The sequence below is a fragment of the Oncorhynchus keta genome, chromosome 26 (genome assembly GCF_023373465.1).
Source record: "Oncorhynchus keta strain PuntledgeMale-10-30-2019 chromosome 26, Oket_V2, whole genome shotgun sequence".
Classification (NCBI taxonomy): Eukaryota; Metazoa; Chordata; class Actinopteri; order Salmoniformes; family Salmonidae; genus Oncorhynchus; species Oncorhynchus keta.
The window spans coordinates 4,965,978-4,988,416 of NC_068446.1; the positions used below are offsets into that span (position 1 = coordinate 4,965,978).

A 22,439-nucleotide genomic window follows, 5' to 3' on the forward strand; every position below is an offset into this window, starting at 1 on the left:
AACATAACGATGGTCATTATGGCCAAACAGTTATATTTTTGTTTCATCAGACCAGAGGACACTTCTCCAAAAGGTACGATCTGGCTTTTTTATGGCGGTTTTGGAGCAGTGGCTTCTTCCTTGCTGAGCAGCCCTTCAGGTTATGTCGATATAGGACTCGTTTTACTGTGGATATTGATTATTTTGTACCTGTTTCCTCCAGCATCTTCACAAGGTCCTTTGATGTTGTTCTTGGATTGATTTGCACTTTTCACACCAAAGTACATTCATCTCTAGGAGACAGAACGCGTCTCCATACTGAGTGGTATGACGGCTGCGTTGTCCCATGGTGTTTATAATTGCGTATTATTGTTTATACAGATAAACATGGTACCTTCAGGCATTTGGAAATTGCTCCCAAGGATGAACCAGACCATTTTTTTTCTGAGGTCTTGGCTGTATTCTTTTGATTTTCCCATGATGTCAAGCAAAGAGGCACTGAGTTTGAACGTAGGCCTTGAAATACATCCACAGGTACACCTCCAATTGACTCAAATTATGTCAATTAGCCTATCAGAAGCTTCTAAAGCCATGACATCATTTTCTGGAATTTTACAAGCTGTGTAAAGGCACAGTCAACTTAGTGTATGTAAACGTCTGACCCACAGGAACAGTAATACAGTGAATTATAAGTGAAATAATCTGTCTGTAAACAATTGTTGAAAAAATTACTTGTGTCATGCACTAAATAGATGCCCTAACCGACTTGCCAAAACTATAGTTTGTTGACAAGAAATTTGTGGAGTGGTTGAAAAACGAGTTTTAATGACTCCACCCTAAGTGTACGTAAACTTCCAACTTCAACTATATACTTTAGTTGACCACCACAGGAAAGGAAGACCCAGAGTTACCTCCGCTGCAGAGGATAAGTTCATTAGAGTTATCAGCTTCAGAAATTGCAGCCCAAATAAATGCTTCACAGAGTTCAAGTAACAGACATCTCAACATCAACTCCTCAGAGGAGTGCGTGAATCAGGCCTTCATGGTCAAATTGCTGCAAAGAAACCACTAGTAAAGGACACCAATAATAAGAAGAGACTTGCTTGAGCCAAGAAACACAAGCAATGGACATTAGACCGGTGGAAATCTGTGCTTTGGTCTGATCAGTCCAAATGTGAGATTTTTGGTTCCAACCGCCGTAAATTTGTGAGACGCAGAGTAGGTGAACGGATGATCTCTGCATGTTTGTTCCCACCGTGAAGCATGGAGGAGGAGGAGGTGTGATGGTGCTTTGCTGGTGACACTGTCAGTGATTTATTTAGAATCCCAGGCACACTTAATCAGCATTCTGCAGCGATATGCCATTCCATCTGGTTTACGCTTAGTGGGACTATCATTTGTTTTTCAACAGGACAATGACCCAACACACCTCCAGGCTGTGTAAGGGCTATTTGACCAAGGAAAGTCACCAATCACCAGACCTCAACCCAATTGAGATGGTTTGGGATGGGTTGGACAGCAGAGTGAAGGAAAAGCAGCAAACAAGTGCTCAGCATATGTGGGAACTCCTTCAAGACTGTTGGAAAAGCATTCCAGGTAGAGAGTGAGAGTGTGTAAAGCTGTCATCAAGGCAGAGGGTGGCTACTTTGAAGAATCTAAAATATAAAACATATTTAGATTTGTTTCACACTTTTTTGGTTGTTACTCCATAATTCCATGTGTTATTTCATAGTTGATGTCTTCACTATTATTCTACTATGTAGAAAATAGTAATGCTCTTTCCATGACATCGATCAACCAGGTGAATCCACGTGAAAGCTATGATGCCTTATTGATGTCACAGCTTAAATCCACTTTAATCAGTGTAGATGAAGGGGAGGAGACGGGTTAAAGAAGGATTTCTAAGCCTTGAGACAATTGAGACATGGATTGTGTGTGTGTGGCATTCAGAGGGTGAATGGGCAAGACAAAACATTGAAGTGCCTTTGAACGGGGTAGCAGGTGACTGGCGCAGCGGTTTGTGTTAAGAACTGCAACGCTGCTGGGTTTTTCCACGCTCAACAGTTTCCCGTGTGTATCAATAATGCCCCACCATCCAAAGGACATCCAGACAACTTGACAACTGTAGGAAGCCTTGGAGTCAACATGAGCCAGCATCCCTGTGGAACGCTTCGACACTGACAAATTGAGGCTGTTCTGAGGGCAAAAGGGGGGAGGTGTTAGGGAAGGTATTAGGAAGGTGTTCTTATGTTTGGTAAACTCAGTGTATATCTGTCTCACCCGGTTGGAGAACTTGGCGCCGCGATAGTTGCGCTGTGACAGGTTGAAGACGGTGTAGTGGTCAGCGTGCCGTGAGTCCAAGAAAGAGCGGATGTCCTCCACATGGTTCTGGTTGCCGATCTGCAACGCCTCCGCAGGATATGACATCACTGGCAGGGGACAGAGAGGGAGACATATGTTCAATGACCATAGAGGTGATGATGAGGCATGCCAGGATATACAGTCCAGTACTATTATTACACACAGTCAAGGGGTTCCACTTTCATTCCACCTGCACTGTGCAGTATGGAAACGCCTCCAGGGTGATGGACCTGTGGCCTGTTACAAATAGGGGTCCATTTGTCAGCAAGACGCATCAATTAATGTCGAATGTCATTAACTTTTTGGTGTTTGGTAAATAGATGTGTCATTTGATGAATGTAAATAGACGAGTGTACATGCAGTTTGGATTCATTAGAGTGGACAAACGGGCACAGGTAGCCTTTTTGAAGTGATTTGTTAGCCAATCAGATGAAAGCATCATGACTGTTCATGCCACATAAAATGGCAATTCATTTTTACCGGTAAATGACGTCTTTATTATTAGGCCCATAAAAAAAAACGGAGCTCTGAATTCACGGAGCGCATTCTGACACTCGAGTTGAATTTACGAACGCACCCATAAAATGAGTGTTCAGTAAGAGGAGGGATCTATAAGGTGACACACTATGCATTAGGAGATAGGGGCCCTCAGGTGTCAGAGGAAGGCCCTTCAAATTGTCAAAAGACTCCAGCCACCCAAGTCATAGACTGTTCTCTCTGCTACCGCATGGCAAGCGGTATCAATGCACCAAGTCTGGAACCAACAGGACCCTGAAACAGCTTCTACCCCCAAACCATAAGACTGTTAAAGAGTTAGTTAAGTAGTTAACCAAATAGTTAACCAAATAGTTACCCGGACTATCTGCTTTCACCCTTTTTGGGTCGCAGCAACTACTGTTAATCATCTATAATGTTGCCTTGTCACTTTATCCCTACTTACGTATATGTACATATCTACCTCAATTACCTCGTACCCCTGCACAAGGACTCGATACTGGAACCCCGTGTATATAGCCAAGTTATCCGTTATTTATTCATTGTGTTATTTTTCTATTATTTCTATTATTTTCTCTCTGCATTGTTGGGAAGGGTCCATAAGTAAGCATTTCACTGTTAGTCTACGCCTGTTGTAACATTTTATATCATTTAATTTGAGTCATCTGGAGGACAGACTGCTGTTACATGCAGCGTGCGTGCATGTGTGTATGGATGTGTGTGTGTGTTTGTGTGCGCTTGTATGTGTTAGCATATACACTACATGGACAAAAGTATGTGGACACACCTTCAAATTAGTGGATTTGGCTATTTCAGCCATACCCTTTGCTGACATGTGTATAAATTCGAGCACACAGCCATGCAATCTCCATAGACAAACATTAGCAGTAAAATGGCCGGTACTGAAGAGCTCGGTGACTTTCAATGTGACACCGTCATATGATGCCACCTTTCCAACAAGTCAGTTCGTAAAATTTCTGCCCTGCTAGAGCTGCTCCGGTCAACTGTAAGTGCTGTTATTGTGAAGTGGAAACGTCGAAGAGCAACAACGGCTCAGCCGTGAAGTGGTAGGCCACACAAGCTCATAGAACAGGACCGGGAGTGCTGAAGCGCTAATCGTCTGTCCTCGATTGCAACACTCAATACCGAGTTCCAAACTGCCTATGGAAGCAACATCAACAAAAGATCTGTTTGTCGGGAGCTTCATGAAATGGACTTCCATAGCCACACATAAACCTAAGATCACCATGCTCAATGCCAAGCATCGGCTGGAGTGATGTAAAGCTAGCCGCCATTGGACTCTGGAGCAGTGGAAATGCGTCCTCTAGAGTGATGAATCACGCTTCACCATCTGGCAGTCCAATGGACGAATCTGGTTTTGGCGGATGCCAGGAGAACGCTACCTGCCCGAATGCATAGTGCCAACTGTAAAGTTTGGTAAAGGAGGAATAATGGTCTGGGGCTGTTGAAGGGAAATCTTAATGCTACAGCATACAATGACATTCTAGACGATTGTGCGCTTCCAACTTCGAGGCAACAGTTTGGGGAACGCCCTTTCCTGTTTCAGAATAACAATGTCACCGTGCACAAAGAGATATCCATAAAAAAATGGCTTGTCGAGATCAGTGTGGAAGAACTTGACTGGCCTGCACAGAGCCCTAACCTCAACCCCATCGAACACCTTAGGGATAAATTGGAACGCCGACTGCGAGCCAGGTCTAATCGCACAACGTCGATGCCCAACCTCACTCATACCCTTGTGGCTGAATAGATGCAAGTCCCTGCAGAAATGTTCTAACATCTAGTGGAAAGTCTTCCCTAAGAGTGGAGGCTGATATTGCAGCAAAGGAGGGACCAACTCCATATTCATGCCCATGGTTTTGGAATGAGATGTTCGACGAGCAGGAGTCCACATACTTTTGTGTATCATAATATCACCCTAACCCCATCCCAACTAAACCTAAACCTAAAAGCTCTCCTAGGCCCGAAAAACCAAGAGCAAACCCTCTCTTGTTGAAATCCCACCCTCTGTCACCTATAGATTTACAGTAGATGTTGTGTAGGGAGGGAGTGAGGCAAAGTTTACAGGAGGCTAGAGACTGAGAGATCTAGAAGTCTAACAATTGGGTGGAGAAGAAACCTGTTAAGCCCCAAATACCGGCTTCAATACTACCCTCCATAATGATCAAATAAAGCTACCGTTAGAGAACGATGGATGTCCTTTTAGCTAGAGAGAAAAGCCAATGCCAGTTAGAAGAAGACGAGAGTCTGGTACGCTTCATGAATGGAATGGTGCTAAAGCTAGCTAACAGCCCAACACCGCAGGCACCCATGCAGTAAATGAACACAGCTGACGGAATTCATACACAGGAACACGCCCTTTCCTTTCATTCCATTTCATACAGTTGATCTAGAACTTACAGTATGATTTGACAATAATGTGTACTCACCTATGATTCGTGATGTGATGTAGGCAATGTCCAGCTCTCCTTTTGTGTACCTGCGACAGAAATAACATTTTCTCAACTCATAGAATATGAATAATTCAGATTCTTAAAGGTATATGACGCTGCATTGATCACTGAGATTTGTCTACAGTTTTTTAAAGACGTGATTGTTTCTGTCTAATTTGTATTTGAATGATCCAGACACATTGTAGCTGCTGAAGTGAACATACACAGACAGGGGTCTGTGGGGAGGGGGGGGTCCTTTGGGGGGTCCAGGGATCCTTTGGGCCTGTAGCCTAGTCGTCTCGCTTGTATAAAGGATTTGGAGACAGGCGCAGGAATACACAATAGAGATTTTTTAATACACCCAAAACAAACACGTATACAAAAACACAGGACTGTACCCAAACAAAAGAGCGAGGGTAAACCTGGTTGAACGACATGGGACGATACCCGTAATACACAATATATAAAGCAGGCAGCATAACAGCTGCACCAACGCATAGGTACTCACACCACCAACGAACATGGGAACAATAATCGACAGGACACTGGTAAACCAAGGCCAACCGTGCTATTTTGTTTGTTTTTTCGCATTGTTTGTAACTTATTTTGAGGATCAGGCGACGAGTGGCTAATCTGCCTTTGCCATCCATACTGCTAGCTAACGTTCGATCGCTGGAAAACAAATGGGACGAAGTGAAAGCACGTATATCCTACCATCAGGACATTAAAAACTGTAATATCTTGTGTTTCACCGAGTCATGGCAGAACGACAACATTAATAACATACAGCTGGTGGGTTATACACTGTATCGGATAGAACAACAGCCTCGAGGCGGGGGGCAATGCATATTTCTAAACAACAGTTGGTGCACAATTAGATATTGTGCACCAAAAATCTTTAGGTTTTTCTCGCCTGAGGTAGAGTATCTCATGATAAGCTGTAGACCACACTATCTACCTAGAGTTTTCATCTGCATTTTACGTAGCTGTCTGCATACCACCACAGACCGATGACCGATGCTGGAACCACACTCACACACTCAATGAGCTGTATACCGCCATGCATGTTAAATGTGAAACCAGAGGGGAAAAAAACTCTAGACCAACTTTACTTCACACACAGAGATGTGTACAAAGCTCTCCCTCACCGTCCATTTGGCTAATCTGACCATAATTATATCCTCCTGATTCCTGCTTACAAGCAAAAATGTAAGCAGGAAGCAACAGTGATTCGGTCTATAAAAAATTGATCAGATGAAGCAGATGTTAAACTACAGAACTGTTTTGTTAGCACAGACTGGAATATTTTCTGGGATTTTTCCGATAGCATTGAGGAGTACACCACATAAGTCACTGGCTTCATCAATAAGTGCATCGAAGACGTCGTCCCCACAGTGACTGTACGCACATACCCCAACCAGAAGCCATGGATTACAGGCAAAATTCACACTGAGCTATAGGGTAGAGCTGCTGCTTTCAAGGAGCAGGACTCTAACCCGGAAGCTTATAAGATTCCACCATGCCCTCCGACGAACCATCAAACAGGCAAAGCGTCAATACAGGACTAAGATCGAATGGTACTACACCGGCTCCAACGCTCATCGGACGTGGCAAGGCTTTCAAACTATTACAGACAAGCGGAATAACTTCTTTGCTCGCTTCAAGGCAAGTAACACTGAAACATGCATGCGAGCATCGGCTGTTCTGGATGACTGTGTGATCACGCTCTCCGCAGCCGACGTGAGTAAGACCTTTAGACAGGTCAACATTCACAAGGCTGCAGGGCCAGACGGATTACCAGGATGTGTACTCTGAGCATGCGCTGACCAACTGGCAAGTGTCTTCACTGACATTTTCAACCTCTTCCTGTCTGAGTCTGTAATACCAACATGTTTCAAGCAGACCACCATAATCCCTGTGCCCAAGAACACTAAGGTAACCTGCCTAATTGTCTACTGACCCAAAGCACTAACGTCTGTAGCCATGAAATGCTTTGAAAGGCTGGTCATGGCTCACATCAACACAATTATCCCAGAAACCCTAGACCCACTCCAATTTGCATACTGCCCCAACAGATCCACAGATGATACAATCTCTATTGCACTCTATATTGCCCTTTCCCACCAGGACAAAAGGAACACCTATGTGAAAATGCTATTCATTGACTACAGCTCAGAGTTCAGCACCATAGTGCCCTCAAAGCTCATCACTAAGCTAAGGATCCTGGGACTAAACACCTCCCTCTGCAACTGGATCCTGGATATCTTGACGGGACACCCCCAGGTGGTAAGGGTAGGTAACAACACATCTGCCACGCTGATCCTCAACACGGGGGCCCTCAGGGATGCATGCTCAGTCCTCTCCTGTACTCCCTGTTCACTCATGACTGCATGGCCAGGCATGACTCCAACACCATTATTAAGTTCGCCGAAGACACAAAAGTGATAGGCCTGATCACCGACAACGATGAGACAGCCTATAGGGAGGAGGTCAGAGACCTGACCGTGTGGTGCAAGAACAGCAACCTCTCCCTCAATGTGATCAAGACAAAGGAGATGATTGTGGACTACAGGAAAAGGAGGACCGAGCACGCCCCATTCTCATTGACAGGACCATAGTGGAGCAGGTTGAGAGCTTCAAGTTCCTTGGCGTCCACATCACCAACGAACTAACGGTCCAAGCACACCAAGACAGTCATGAAGAGGGCACGACAAAACCTATTCCCCCTCAGGAGACTGAAAAGATTTGGCATGGGCCTTCAGATCATCAGAAGGTTTTGCAGCTGCACCTTCGAGAGCATCCTGACAGGTTGCATCACTGCCTGGTATGGCAATAGCTCGGCCTCCGACTGCAAGGCACTACAGAGGGTAGTGCGTACGGCCCAGTACATCACTAGGGTCAAGCTTCCTACCATCCAGGACCTCTATACCAGGCGGTGTCAGAGGAAGGCCCTAAAAATTGTCAAAGACTCCAGCCACCCTAGTCATAGACTGTTCTCTCTGCTACCGCACGGCAAGCGGAACCGGAGCGCCAAGTCAAGGTCCAAGAGGCTTCTAAACAGCTTAGCCCCAAGCCCTAAGACTCCTGAACATCTAATCAAATGGCTACCCAGACTATTTGCATTGCCCTCCCCTCCCTCTTCTACGCTGTTGCTACTCTCTGTTATTATCTATGCATAGTCACTTTAATAACCTACATGTACATATTACCTCAATTACCTCGACACCAGTGCCCCCGCACATTGACTCTGTACCGGTACCCCCTGTATATAGTCTCGTTATTTTTATTTACTTCTGCTCTTTAGCTATTTGTTATTCTTATCTCTTACTTTTTTAACGTATTTTTCGCAAAACTGCATTGTTGGTTAAGGGCTGTTGTATTCGGCGCGTGTGACAAAAACATGTGACAAAAACATGTGACAAAAACATGTGACAAAAACAATTTCATTTGATTTCTAAACGTATATCCACTATTCTAGGCCAATGGTCTGTTTGTGAAGTACTGAGGTGGATGAGAGCCATATGGCCCTGAGGGCTTCCCATCCTGGCTATTCTAGGCCAATGGTCTGTTTGTGAAGTACTGAGGTGGATGAGAGCCATATGGCCCTGAGGGCTTCCCATCCTGGCTATTCTAGGCCAATGGTCTGTTTGTGAAGTACTGAGGTGGATGAGAGCCATATGGCCCTGAGGGCTTCCCATCCTGGCTATTCTAGGCCAATGGTCTGTTTGTGAAGTACTGAGGTGGATGAGAGCCATATGGCCCTGAGGGCTTCCCATCCTGGCTATTCTAGGCCAATGGTCTGTTTGTGAAGTACTGAGGTGGATGAGAGCCATATGGCCCTGAGGGCTTCCCATCCTGGCTATTCTAGGCCAATGGTCTGTTTGTGAAGTACTGAGGTGGATGAGAGCCATATGGCCCTGAGGGCTTCCCATCCTGGCTATTCTAGGCCAATGGTCTGTTTGTGAAGTACTGAGGTGGATGAGAGCCATATGGCCCTGAGGGCTTCCCATCCTGGCTATTCTAGGCCAATGGTCTGTTTGTGAAGTACTGAGGTGGATGAGAGCCATATGGCCCTGAGGGCTTCCCATCCTGGCTATTCTAGGCCAATGGTCTGTTTGTGAAGTACTGAGGTGGATGAGAGCCAGGGCTTCCCATCCTGGCTATTCTAGGCCAATGGTCTGTTTGTGAAGTACTGAGGGAGAGCCATATGGCCCTGAGGGCTTCCCATCCTGGCTATTCTAGGCCAATGGTCTGTTTGTGAAGTACTGAGGTGGATGAGAGCCATATGGCCCTGAGGGCTTCCCATCCTGGCTATTCTAGGCCAATGGTCTGTTTGTGAAGTACTGAGGTGGATGAGAGCCATATGGCCCTGAGGGCTTCCCATCCTGGCTATTCTAGGCCAATGGTCTGTTTGTGAAGTACTGAGGTGGATGAGAGCCATATGGCCCTGAGGGCTTCCCATCCTGGCCCTGCATGGTTACGCAACAGCCCAGCCACATGGGTAACCCGAGGGAGGGATGAGAGGAGGAGAGGAGGAGAGGGAAGAGGGGGAGAGAGGCTGGGAGGAAGGGAGGCGGGGACAGGAGGAAGCATCAAGTGGGAAATACTCATAATGAGGTAATTGGACCAGCAGCAGTGTTCTATTTTGATACAGTGTTGTGTTCTCCTGCAGCATGAACAGTGTTAGACTATCTGGCTAGTGCTAGCTCTACTAACTGTGTCTGCAGGCCTTCAGAACTGGATTTGGCACTGTGACTGCTACGTAGGCCTTTTTGGCTAGCGCTAGCTCTGCTAACTGTGGCTGCTGCATAGCCCTTCCTGGCTAGCGCTAGCTCTGCTAACTGAGGCTGCTGCATAGCCCTTCCTGGCTAGCGCTAGCTCTGCTAACTGTGGCTGCTACAAGTCTAGCTATAGTGTTGGCTCTGCTAACTGTTAACTGTGGCAGGTACAAGTCCAGTTATAGTGTTAGCTGTACTAAATGTGAACTGTGGCTGCTGCTGTCTGGTCATAGCGTTAGCTCTGCTAACTATGGCTGCAAGACTGCAGAGCCAGCCCAGGTTATTTTGAGCAGGATAAGCAGGTGTCATTTTGCATTGCGTGAGGCCAGCAGTGTTGTAGCATGCAGATTAGCAGCCTCTGACCTATTCTGGCTACATGCTGGATCGTGTACAGCCTGCCTCCCCTTGAGATGCCGATAAGAATCGCTAGTAGGCTTGCTAGTATCTTGTTGGGGGGAGAGGTAGGCTAGGCAGAGAGCTCTGTAAATATTTGACATATTTTATTGTTTTGTAAGGGTTTTGTATCCAAAAAAATATATACTTTTAACGTTTTTGATAACTTGTTGATAGATAGAACTGAAATATCTGGTGGTGTTCCACAGAAATGCAGGACTGATTATGGCAAGTCCGTTTCTATTTGGCTAGCTAGCATGATTTAAATGATGCAGCAACACCAGATTAACAGCGTTGGCTTTTTAGCACCCTGCCCCAGTTCCTAGAGGGACAGCGGTGTGAGTGGATGCAGAGGCTCATTGGACCATTGTTGAGGTGTGGTGGTCTTACTGGGGCTTTTACAGTCTCTGAAGCATCACATTTCAGGACTGGACGATCCAGCCTACCTATGAAGGAGGAGCTGTGACTATCGAAGACGACATGGTGCCCGTTGAGGAGCTCTGTGGCCTGTCTGTCAGATGTCTCGAGCTCCCTGCCTGGCTGTACCACCTACTCTCCCTCGTCATGATACTACTTTACTGAACTGCTTATCATCTAACGACGTGGAAGACCAATATTGCCGGATCCCTAATATTTGTTTTGTTAAATTGTTTTTGGTTTATTTTGTTTTTAAAGCAACTTTGAGATTCTACTTGTAATGAAAAGCGCTATTTAAAATAAATATATTATTATTATTATTAGAGGGTAGTATACACACCCACACCCACACACAAACAGGTGTATAGGCTACTGTAGGCATATATTCTATACCCTGCTATATATACACAAAAACACAAAACATTAATTAGGTCAGGCAAGCTACAGCTACCCTTTGCTGTAATTACATTAGAGACATTGGAGCCATGCTCTAACAGTTAAAGCTCACACGCTCAGCAGTGTGGCGACAGCACAGCTGTGGCGTTTCCCGCCATTTCCTGTGGTTACTGTGACACGTTGCAGTAACCACAGATAGGCTTTGTCTGTAAATAGAAGGTTCTGATAGAGAGGAATAGGTCATCATAACTTATGAGTCGTGTGTTTTTTGAGAGAGAGAGAAAATGGAAGAGAGAAGAGAGGGAGAATATAGAGGGGAGAAAGAGGGGGAGGAAATGAGAGAGAGCTAGAGAGAATGGGAGATAGAGAATACATTATCTACCTCACTTGCTTTGGCAATGTTAACACATGTTTCCCATGCCAATAAAGCCCTTGAATTGAATTGAATATAGAGGGGAGGGAGAGGGAGTAAGGAATGAGAGAGAGAGCAATAGAGAGAACAAACACCATTCTAAATACAACTAAATGTTTATTTTACCTTTTGTACTTGAACTAATTGCACATCATTACAACACTGTATATAGACATATGACATTTGAAATGTCTTTATTCTTTTGGAAATTTTGTGAGTGTCATGTTTACTGTACATTTTTTTGTGTTTATTTCACTTTAGTTTATTATCTATTCACTTGATTTGGCAATGTAAACATGTTTCCCATGCCAATAAAGCCTCTTAAATTGAAATTGAATTGAGAGAGAGAGAATATAGAGGGGAGAGAGGGGGGATGAGAGAGAGAGAGAGAGAGAGAGAGAATGGGAGTGGGCCAAGGACACACTGTCTTTCAGACCAATACAACACTCAGGGAAAACAGCACAGAACACAGCACTGCAGAGTCTGTCTGTCACAACTGCATGTGTTCTAAGGAAGACAGCTTGCACACAGATGATTGAATGGTATCTCATTTGACCACGAATCAAGTAACTGACTTTGTTTCAACAAATTCCACTGAATCTTGGATTATATCAGATGTACACGTGTTGCCTCCATGGCTTTGAAATAGCTAGCTGTAGTGTAAGCTATAGATAGGGACTAACTATATCTGTAGTACACACAGGCCACGCCTGCTCTACTATACAAATGCCAGGTCAACAGTAACTAGCTGTAATACACAGTACCAAACTGACAGTGGTGTACACATGGCCTGTTTTTTTTCTAGGTGAAATGAATCCCTGTGTATCAGCATTGCTCTAGGTACAATAAACCGCTATCAATTATTCACACGGGAGGGGAGAGAAAAGGAGGGGGGAGATGAAGAGAAAATGGAGGAGAGGAGGAAAGGATAGCAAAGACAAGTAGGGGAGAGGTAAACAAGCTGAGAGGAGTGAAGTTGAGATCATAGGAGAAGTGGGGAAATAACAGGAAAGGAAAGGGGAAGGGAAGAGACTAGGCAAAAGATAACCGTATTAGCAGCAAATTGTGATCGACCCGCTGAATCAATACACCCCGGCTCTGCCCTGCCCTGCTCCGTAACCGACACCGTTTCAATGTGGTCCAGAGAGATGGCAGAGGTTCTGTGTGTGCGCGTGTGTGGCAGGGTTCAAGGCAGAGTGTGTGGACAAGGAGGCATGAGTCTCGCGAGGCCTGCTCACTGTCCCGACAGTACAGAGGCTCCTTTGTGTGGCCAGTGCAGACGCCTAGGCAGAAAGAATGTCATCTCTCTCAGGACCCAGCGGTGCCAGACTCGGTAGCCCCCATTATCCGTCATCCCTCCACACCCTTCCCACTGTTCCTCCAGGCCTCTCCATCCATTCCCCCCCCCCCATTATCCGTCATCCCTCCACACCCTTCCCACTGTTCCTCCAGGCCTCCCCATCCACCCCCCCCATTATCCGTCATCCCTCCACACCCTTCCCACTGTTCCTCCAGGCCTCTCCATCCATCCCCCCATTATCCGTCATCCCTCCACACCCTTCCCACTGTTCCTCCAGGCCTCTCCATCCACCCCCCCATTATCCGTCATCCCTCCACACCCTTCCCACTGTTCCTCCAGGCCTCTCCATCCACCCCCATTATCCGTCATCCCTCCACACCCTTCCCACTGTTCCTCCAGGCCTCTCCATCCATCCCCCCCATTATCCGTCATCCCTCCACACCCTTCCCACTGTTCCCCCAGGCCTCTCCATCCATCCCCCATTATCCGTCATCCTCCACACCCTTCCCACTGTTCCTCCAGGCCTCCCACTGTTCCATCCAGGGCCTCTCCATCCATCCCCCACCCCCATTATCCGTCATCCCTCCACACCCTTCCCACTGTTCCTCCAGGCCTCTCCATCCATCCCCCCCATTATCCATCCCTCCACACCCTTCCCACTGTTCCTCCAGGCCTCTCCATCCATTCCCCCCATTATCCGTCATCCCTCCACACCTTCCCACTGTTCCTCCAGGCCTCTCCATCCACCCCCATTATCCGTCATCCCTCCACGCCCTTCCCACTGTTCCTCCAGGCCTCTCCATCCACCCCCCATTATCCGTCATCCTCCACACCCTTCCCACTGTTCCTCCAGGCCTCTCCATCCATTCCCCCATTATCCGTCATCCCTCCACGCCCTTCCCACTGTTCCTCCAGGCCTCCCTCCACCCCCATTATCCGTCATCCCTCCACACCCTTCCCACTGTTCCTCCAGGCCTCTCCATCCATCCCCCATTATCCGTCATCCCTCCACACCCTTCCCACTGTTCCTCCAGGCCTCTCCATCCACCCCCCATTATCCGTCATCCCTCCACACCCTTCCCACTGTTCCTCCAGGCCTCTCCATCCATTCCCCCCCATTATCATCCCTCCACGCCCTCCCACTGTTCCTCCAGGCCTCCCATCCATTCCTCCCCATTATCCCATCCCTCCACACCCTTCCCACTGTTCCTCCGGGCCTCTCCATCCAACCCTCCCCATTATCCGTCATCCTCCAGTTCCTCCAAGCCTCTCCATCCACCCCCCATTATCCGTCATCCCTCCACACCCTTCCATGTTCCTCCAGGCCTCCATCCACCCCCCCATTATCCGTCATCCCTCCACACCTTCCCACTGTTCCTCCAGGCCTCTCCATCCATTCCCCCCCCCCCATTATCCGTCATCCCTCCACGCCCTTCCCACTGTTCCTCCAGGCCTCTCCATCCATCCCCCCATTATCCGTCATCCTCCACACCCTTCCCACTGTTCCTCCAGGCCTCTCCATCCACCCCCCCGTCATCCCTCCACACCCTTCCCACTGTTCCTGGAGGCCTCTCCATCCATCCCCCCATTATCCCATCCCTCCCACCCTTCCCACTGTTCCTCCAGGCCTCTCCATCCACCCCCCCATTATCCGTCATCCCTCCACACCCTTCCCACTGTTCCTCCAGGCCTCTCCATCCACCCCCATTATCCGTCATCCCCCACACCCTTCCTACTGTTCCTCCAGGCCTCTCCATCCACCCCATTATCCGTCATCCCTCCACACCCTTCCCCACTGTTCCTCCAGGCCTCTCCATCCACCCCCATTATCCGTCATCCCTACACACCCTTCCCACTGTTCCTCCAGGCCTCTCCATCCACCCCCCCCATTATCCGTCATCCCTCCACACCTTCCCACTGTTCCTCCAGGCCTCTCCATCCATTCCCCCATTATCCGTCATCCCTCCACGCCCTTCCCACTGTTCCTCCAGGCCTCTCCATCCATTCCCCCCCCCCATTATCCGTCATCCTCCACACCCTTCCCACTGTTCCTCCGGGCCTCTCCATTCACCCCCCATTATCCGTCATCCCTCCACACCCTTCCTACTGTTCCTCCAAGCCTCTCCATCCACCCCCCCCATTATCCGTCATCCCTCCACACCCTTCCTACTGTTCCTCCAGGCCTCTCCATCCATTCCCCCATTATCCGTCATCCCTCCGCCCTTCCACTGTTCCTCCAGGCCTCCATCCATTCCCCCCATTATCCGTCATCCCTCCACACCTTCCCACTGTTCCTCCGGGCCTCCATCCACCCCCACATTATCCGTCATCCTCCACTCCCTTCCCACTGTTCCTCCAGGCCTCTCCATCCATTCCCCCATTATCCGTCATCCCTCCACGCCCTTCCCACTGTTCCTCCAGGCCTCTCCATCCATTCCCCCCTCCCCATTATCCGTCATCCCTCCACACCCTTCCCACTGTTCCTCCGGGCCTCTCCATCCAACCCCTCCCCATTATCCGTCATCCCTCCACACCCTTCCTACTGTTCCTCCAAGCCTCTCCATCCACCCCCCCATTATCCATCCCTCCACACCCTTCCCACTGTTCCTCCAGGCCTCTCCATCCACCCCCCCCATTATCCATCCCTCCACACCTTCCCACTGTTCCTCCAGGCCTCTCCATCCATTCCCCCTCCCCATTATCCTTCATCCCTCCACGCCTTCCCACTGTTCCTCCAGGCCTCTCCATCCATCCCCCCATTATCCGTCATCCCTCCACACCTTCCCACTGTTCCTCCAGGCTTCTCCATCCACCCCCCATTATCCGTCATCCCTCCACACCCTTCCCACTGTTCCTGGAGGCCTCTCCATCCATCCCCCATTATCCGTCATCCCTCCACACCCTTCCCACTGTTCCTCCAGGCCTCTCCATCCACCCCCCATTATCCGTCATCCCTCCACACCCTTCCCACTGTTCCTCAGGCCTCTCCATCCACCCCCCCATTATCCGTCATCCCTCCACACCCTTCCTACTGTTCCTCCAGGCCTCTCCATCCACCCCCCATTATCCGTCATCCCTCCACACCTTCCCACTGTTCCTCCAGGCCTCTCCATCCACCCCCCCATTATCCGTCATCCCTACACACCCTTCCCACTGTTCCTCCAGGCCTCTCCATCCACCCCCATTATCCGTCATCCCTCCACCCCTTCCCACTGTTCCTCCAGGCCTCTCCATCCCCCCCATTATCCATCCCTCCACGCCCTTCCCACTGTTCCTCCAGGCCTCTCCATCCATTCCCCCTCCCCATTATCCGTCATCCTCCACACCCTTCCCACTGTTCCTCCGGGCCTCTCCATCCACCCCATTATCCGTCATCCCTCCACACCCTTCCTACTGTTCCTCCCCATCCACCCCCATTATCAAGTCATCCCTCCACCCTTCCTACTGTTCCTCCAGGCCTCTCCATCCATTCCCCCATTATCAGTCATCCCTCCACGCCTTCCCACTGTTCCTCAGGCCTCTCCATCCATTCCCCCTCCCCATTATCAGTCATCCCTCCACACCTTCCCACTGTTCCTCCGGGCCTCTCCATCCACCCCCCATTATCCGTCATCCCTCCACACCCTTCCTACTGTTCCTCAGGCCTCTCCATCCACCCCCCATTATCCGTCATCCCTCCACCCTTCCCACTGTTCCTGGAGGCCTCTCCATCCATCCCCCATTATCACCCTCCACCCTTCCCACTGTTCCTCCAGGCCTCTCCATCCATCCCCCCCATTATCCGTCATCCCTCCACACCCTTCCCACTGTTCCTCCAGGCCTCTCCATCCCCCCCCCATTATCCGTCATCCCTCCACACCCTTCCACTGTTCCTCCAGGCCTCTCCATCCATCCCCCCATTATCCGTCATCCCTCCACCCCTTCCCACTGTTCCTCCAGGCCTCTCATCCACCCCCATTATCCGTCATCCCTCCCCCTTCCCACTGTTCCTCCAGGCCTCTCCATCCACCCCCCATTATCCGTCATCCCTCCACACCTTCCCACTGTTCCTCCAGGCCTCTCCATCCATTCCCCCATTATCCGTCATCCCTCCACGCCCTTCCTACTGTTCCTCCAGGCCTCTCCATCCATTCCCCTCCCCATTATCAATCATCCCTCCACACCCTTCCCACTGTTCCTCCGGGCCTCTCCATCCACCCCATTATCCATCCCTCCACACCCTTCCTACTGTTCCTCCAAGCCTCTCCATCCACCCCCATTATCACATCCCTCCACACCTTCCTACTGTTCCTCCAGGCCTCTCCATCCACCCCCCCCATTATCCGTCATCCCTCCACACCCTTCCCACTGTTCCTCCAGGCCTCTCCATCCACCCCCATTATCCGTCATCCCTCCACACCCTTCCCACTGTTCCTCCAGGCCTCTCCATCCACCCCCCATTATCCGTCATCCCTCCACACCCTTCCCACTGTTCCTCCAGGCCTTCCACCCCCCGTCCGTCATCCCTCCACACCCTTCCTACTGTTCCTCCAGGCCTCTCCATCCACCCCCATTATCCGTCATCCCTCCACACCCTTCCCACTGTTCCTCCAGGCCTGTCCATCCATTCCCCCCATTATCCGTCATCCCTCCACACCCTTCCCACTGTTCCTCCAGGCCTCTCCATCCATTCCCCCCCATTATCCGTCATCCCTCCACACCCTTCCCACTGTTCCTCCAGGCCTCTCCATCCATCCCCCCCATTATCCGTCATCCCTACACACCCTTCCCACTGTTCCTCCAGGCCTCTCCATCCATCCCCCCCATTATCAAGTCATCCCTCCACGTTCCCACTGTTCCTCCAGGCCTCCATCCATTCCCCCCATTATCCGTCATCCCTCCACACCCTTCCCACTGTTCCTCCAGGCCTCTCCATCCATTCCCCCCCCCCATTATCCGTCATCCCTCCACACCCTTCCCACTGTTCCTCCAGGCCTCTCCATCCATTCCCCCATTATGCGTCATCCCTCCACACCCTTCCCACTGTTCCTCCAGGCCTCTCCATCCCCCCATTATCCGTCATCCTCCACACCCTTCCTACTGTTCCTCCAGGCCTCCATCCACCCCCATCCGTCATCCCTCCACACCCTTCCCACTGTTCCTCCACGCCTCTCCATCCACCCCCATTATCCGTCATCCTCCACACCCTTCCTGTTCCTCCAGGCCTCTCCATCCACCCCCATTGTCCGTCATCCCTCCACACCCTTCCCACTGTTCCTCCAGGCCTCTCCATCCATCCCCCATTATCCATCCTCCACACCCTTCCCACTGTTCCTCCAGGCCTCTCCATCCATCCCCCCATTATCCGTCATCCCTCCACTTCCCACTGTTCCTCCAGGCCTCTCCATCCATTCCCCCATTATCCGTCATCCCTCCACACCCTTCCCACTGTTCCTCCAGGCCTCTCCATCCACCCCCATTATCCGTCATCCCTCCACACCCTTCCCACTGTTCCTCCAGGCCTCTCCATCCATTCCCCCCCATTATCCGTCATCCCTCCACACCCTTCCCACTGTTCCTCCAGGCCTCTCCATCCATCCCCCCCCATTATCCGTCATCCCTCCACACCCATTCCACACCCTTCCCACTGTTCCTCCAGGCCTCTCCATCCATTCCCCCCCATTATCCGTCATCCCTCCACACCCTTCCCACTGTTCCTCCAGGCCTCTCCATCCATTCCCCCCCATTATCCGTCATCCCTACACACCCTTGCCACTGTTCCTCCAGGCCTCTCCATCCATCCCCCCATTATCCGTCATCCCTCCACACCCTTCCCACTGTTCCTCCAGGCCTCTCCATCCATCCCCCCATTATCCGTCATCCCTCCACACCCTTCCCACTGTTCCTCCAGGCCTCTCCATCCATTCCCCCCCATTATCCGTCATCCCTACACACCCTTCCCACTGTTCCTCCAGGCCTCTCCATCCATTCCCCCCCATTATCCGTCATCCCTCCACACCTTCCCACTGTTCCTCCAGGCCTCTCCATCCACCCCCCTCCATTCCACTCCCATGTTCCGGCCATCCCTCCACACATCCTTCCCACTGTTCCTCCAGGCCTCTCCATCCATCCCCCCCATTATCCGTCATCCCTCCACACCCTTCCCACTGTTCCTCCAGGCCTCTCCATCCATTCATCTGCTTCCCTCACATCCCCTTTAGGAAAAATATATCCAGCCTTTTCTATCAGCTTTCTATTTTACTCATATCTTATCTCCATATACAGGTACAATTCAAGTAATAACTCTGTCTCTCACCAATAGTATTAAGTGTTTTCCCATTGTGCTGTGGTGTACAGCCATAGAGATTTATCTAAGTGTCTAAAACAAAGCTCTCCAACCCTGTTCCTGGAGAGCTAGTGTCTTATCAGTTTTCGCTCCTACCCTAATTTAGCCCACCGTATTCTAATAATTAGCTGATAAACTGAATCAGGTTAGTTACAACTGGGGTTGGAGCGAAAACCTACAGGAGGGTAGCTCTCCAGGAACCGGGCTGGAGTTAAAACCTACAGGAGGGTGGCTCTCCAGAAACCGGGTGGGAGTTCAAACCTACAGGAGGTTAGCTCTCCAGGAACCGGGTTGGAGTTAAAACCTACAGGAGGTTAGCTCTCCAGGAACCGGGTGGAAGAGCCTTGGTCTGAAACCATGTGTAATCAGCCCAGTCATAACTACCCCATTCCATATTTCACAGGTCAGGAAACCACAGCAACCACAGAGGACAGGTAAACATCTCAACTGGATGACAACTGACGCTCCTCCCTTCACACTACCATGTTAGCTCCCAGCAGGCACGTAGTGGCCTTTTCTCAATTCGATTTGCTTCACTCCTGTGTCCTCTCTCCGTCCTCTCTCACCTCCTTTTGAAAAAAGGACAAAGGTAATCGAGGAGAGGCGGCGAGGTGAGGGAACGTGGATGAAAATGGGCTTGTATGAAATGAGACGCTCCTTCTCCACTCACGCGTCATCAGGCAAATTCCACTTACAGTGGTGGATCGCAAAATGAATATGTAAAGTGTTAAAAACAAATTAAGTTGGCTTTGCTAGACATTTTATAGATAAAACGATTCAGTTTCATATTGTTTTTAAACGTGTGCATGCTTCTCTCCTCCGACAAAACAAAAGCCGACTCAAAGTGGGTGTGGCAGATTTCAAAATGCTTCCGCGAAGGTCTCAGATAGGATACACAGGACTATCCTCGATGAAAGGTGGCTATCGAGGAGGGGAGGACACTCTTCGGTTCGTCCACGAATGAATTGACATCTCCTCGACCACTCGACCACTTGAGGAGAGAGCAAAGGCCTGAGATCTCTGCTAGGCCCAGCCTGAGCGCTTCTTATCGGGGAAGGCATAGAGTCGTTCACCTCTAGGCTAGCCTGGGAACCAGAACTGGAGTTGGGTGGGAGGAAAAGCCTGTGAAATGTCTAGCCCAAAACAACTAGATATCATGGCATGGAGGCTAGCCACATGTCACCGCACCCCAGCCAGGGAGCTTCAACATGGGGCACAGACACATCATATCTCCCATGCCAGACCCACCCATAAGAAAAAAAAGATTGCAGTCGGAGTGCAGTATAACTGCAGTATGCTGCAAATACTGCGCCCACATTTTTTTTACTGCAGTAATTTGGCAGAGTAACTGCAGTTACAGTGCAGTATAACTGCAGTTCAGCTGCAGTATACCGTAGTTATTCTGCAACTACTCCGTACAAAATACTACATTTGCTGCAATTTTTGTAAAGGCAGAGATGGGTGGTGTAACAGGTTAAGGAAGTTAGGGCTCCGGAAATCAAATCACAATTTATTTTTAAAGTGTATTTCACTAGGTCTCAACACACTTAACAGAAGAAGTTTGAATTAAAAGAGGATACAATTTCAAACGAGTCAGGGGTAAAGGGATTGGGGGTGATTTTCGGGACTTACGTGGCCACCTGGTGCATGACTTTAGTGGAGGTGTCTTTGAGTGTGTCCTTCAGGTTGTCCTTGAAGTTGCTGAAGAACTTGCCGGCTCCGCCTTTCACCATATCCAGCAGCCCTCCGCCATAGTTGGCATCCATATCTGGAGATGGAGGACCTTTACAATTAAGAACGACGAGAAACACACACTGAGGATGCAGACAAAGACAGACAGACATGTAGACGCATGTAGAGACACAGTATATGGAGCACAGAACAGACAAACAAATATACCTAACAACATGTGTGTCTTTCATCCCCAATGGCCCGACAAACAGGAACAACATCCTACATATAATATATGGCTGTCCCCGACTAAAATAAATCTTGGTTGCCCAGTCTGTGCTTTCGACCAATCGATTGGTTGACATTTTAAAACGTGTATTTTTCCATATATATACACAAACACATCCTACTGTATTGTGTTAATCAAATCAACTAGATGCACTGTGCTTGTCTGATGCTTTAAGCGCACTGTTTGATTGAATAACTAAGACACACAAATGACTAGAGGGAGTCCGACCGCAATGTATTTGGTTGTGCCAGGCCGGGCTTCAGACTTGCTACGCTGTGACAGCGAGTGACTGAGTGACTAGCACCCGTTGTCTCTCTCTCCTACCTGCCGCAGCGACCACCACAGAACTTCAACAGTGTGTATCGCGCTGTCCGTGTCGATGAAGCTGCAACATAATTACAGCCATTTCTGACTGGAACGTTCCGTTACCGAAGTCCCTCGTATGTTTAAGAAAAATATTCCCTCTTCCCTTATCCCTTGCTCTCGTCACGTGACACATATATGCATCGCATGCACTTATTTTAGAATAAGGATAAAGAAGTTCGACAAAGTGGTGGTCAGCCCCAATATAACAAGCGCACTAATTGGACCGATAAACTGTTCGAGAGAGAGAAAGAGAGGGAGATGCAGTCAATTCTGGTACTGTGCTAGTTCAAGAGAAAGCCCTCCTCTTGGACTTTACCCAAGTCCTATATCTGATTCAGCAGCCTGGTCTAAACACACTCCTCCCTTCCCCACCCCATCCATCTGTACACAGCACATGGAACTGAGCTGACACTACCACTACCACTGCCAGTACCACTACCACTTCCACTTCCACTAAATGTGTTCTCTGAACATTCTTGGAACATCAAGAAAATGTTTCTTGCACAAGTGTATAGTTTTTGTGTTTTGGGAATGTCCCAACAATATTCCCACCAGACTCTTCCCACAGCCTAACGAAACATTCTGGGAACCTTTAGAGAACAGACTAAATGTGTTCTGGGAACATTCTTGCAACATCAGGTGAATGTTTTACCCAAACATTCTATAATCATCGGCACGACTGGACAGTTTTTGTGTTATGAGAATATTTGCAGCGCCCTAACGAATGTTCAGAAAACCTTCACAGAACCAATTTTGGTTTGCTGGGAGATCTCCTGATCTCAACAAGATTTATTGGATAAAGGA

At 49.2% G+C, this 22,439-nt stretch overlaps 1 protein-coding gene across 1 annotated transcript in view; it reads right to left on the reverse strand.

The window, feature by feature from the left end:
• Window positions 1–22,439, reverse strand: part of LOC118358854 (putative tyrosine-protein phosphatase auxilin) — a 63,142-nt gene that overhangs the window by 25,049 nt on the left and 15,654 nt on the right. The window contains exons 2-4 of the mRNA XM_052481153.1: window positions 20,942–21,092; window positions 5,286–5,335; window positions 2,260–2,408 (exon numbers count right to left, since the gene is read on the reverse strand). Coding sequence (XP_052337113.1) covers window positions 2,260–2,408; window positions 5,286–5,335; window positions 20,942–21,092 — 350 coding nt within the window. The remainder of the gene's footprint in view (window positions 1–2,259; window positions 2,409–5,285; window positions 5,336–20,941; window positions 21,093–22,439) is intronic.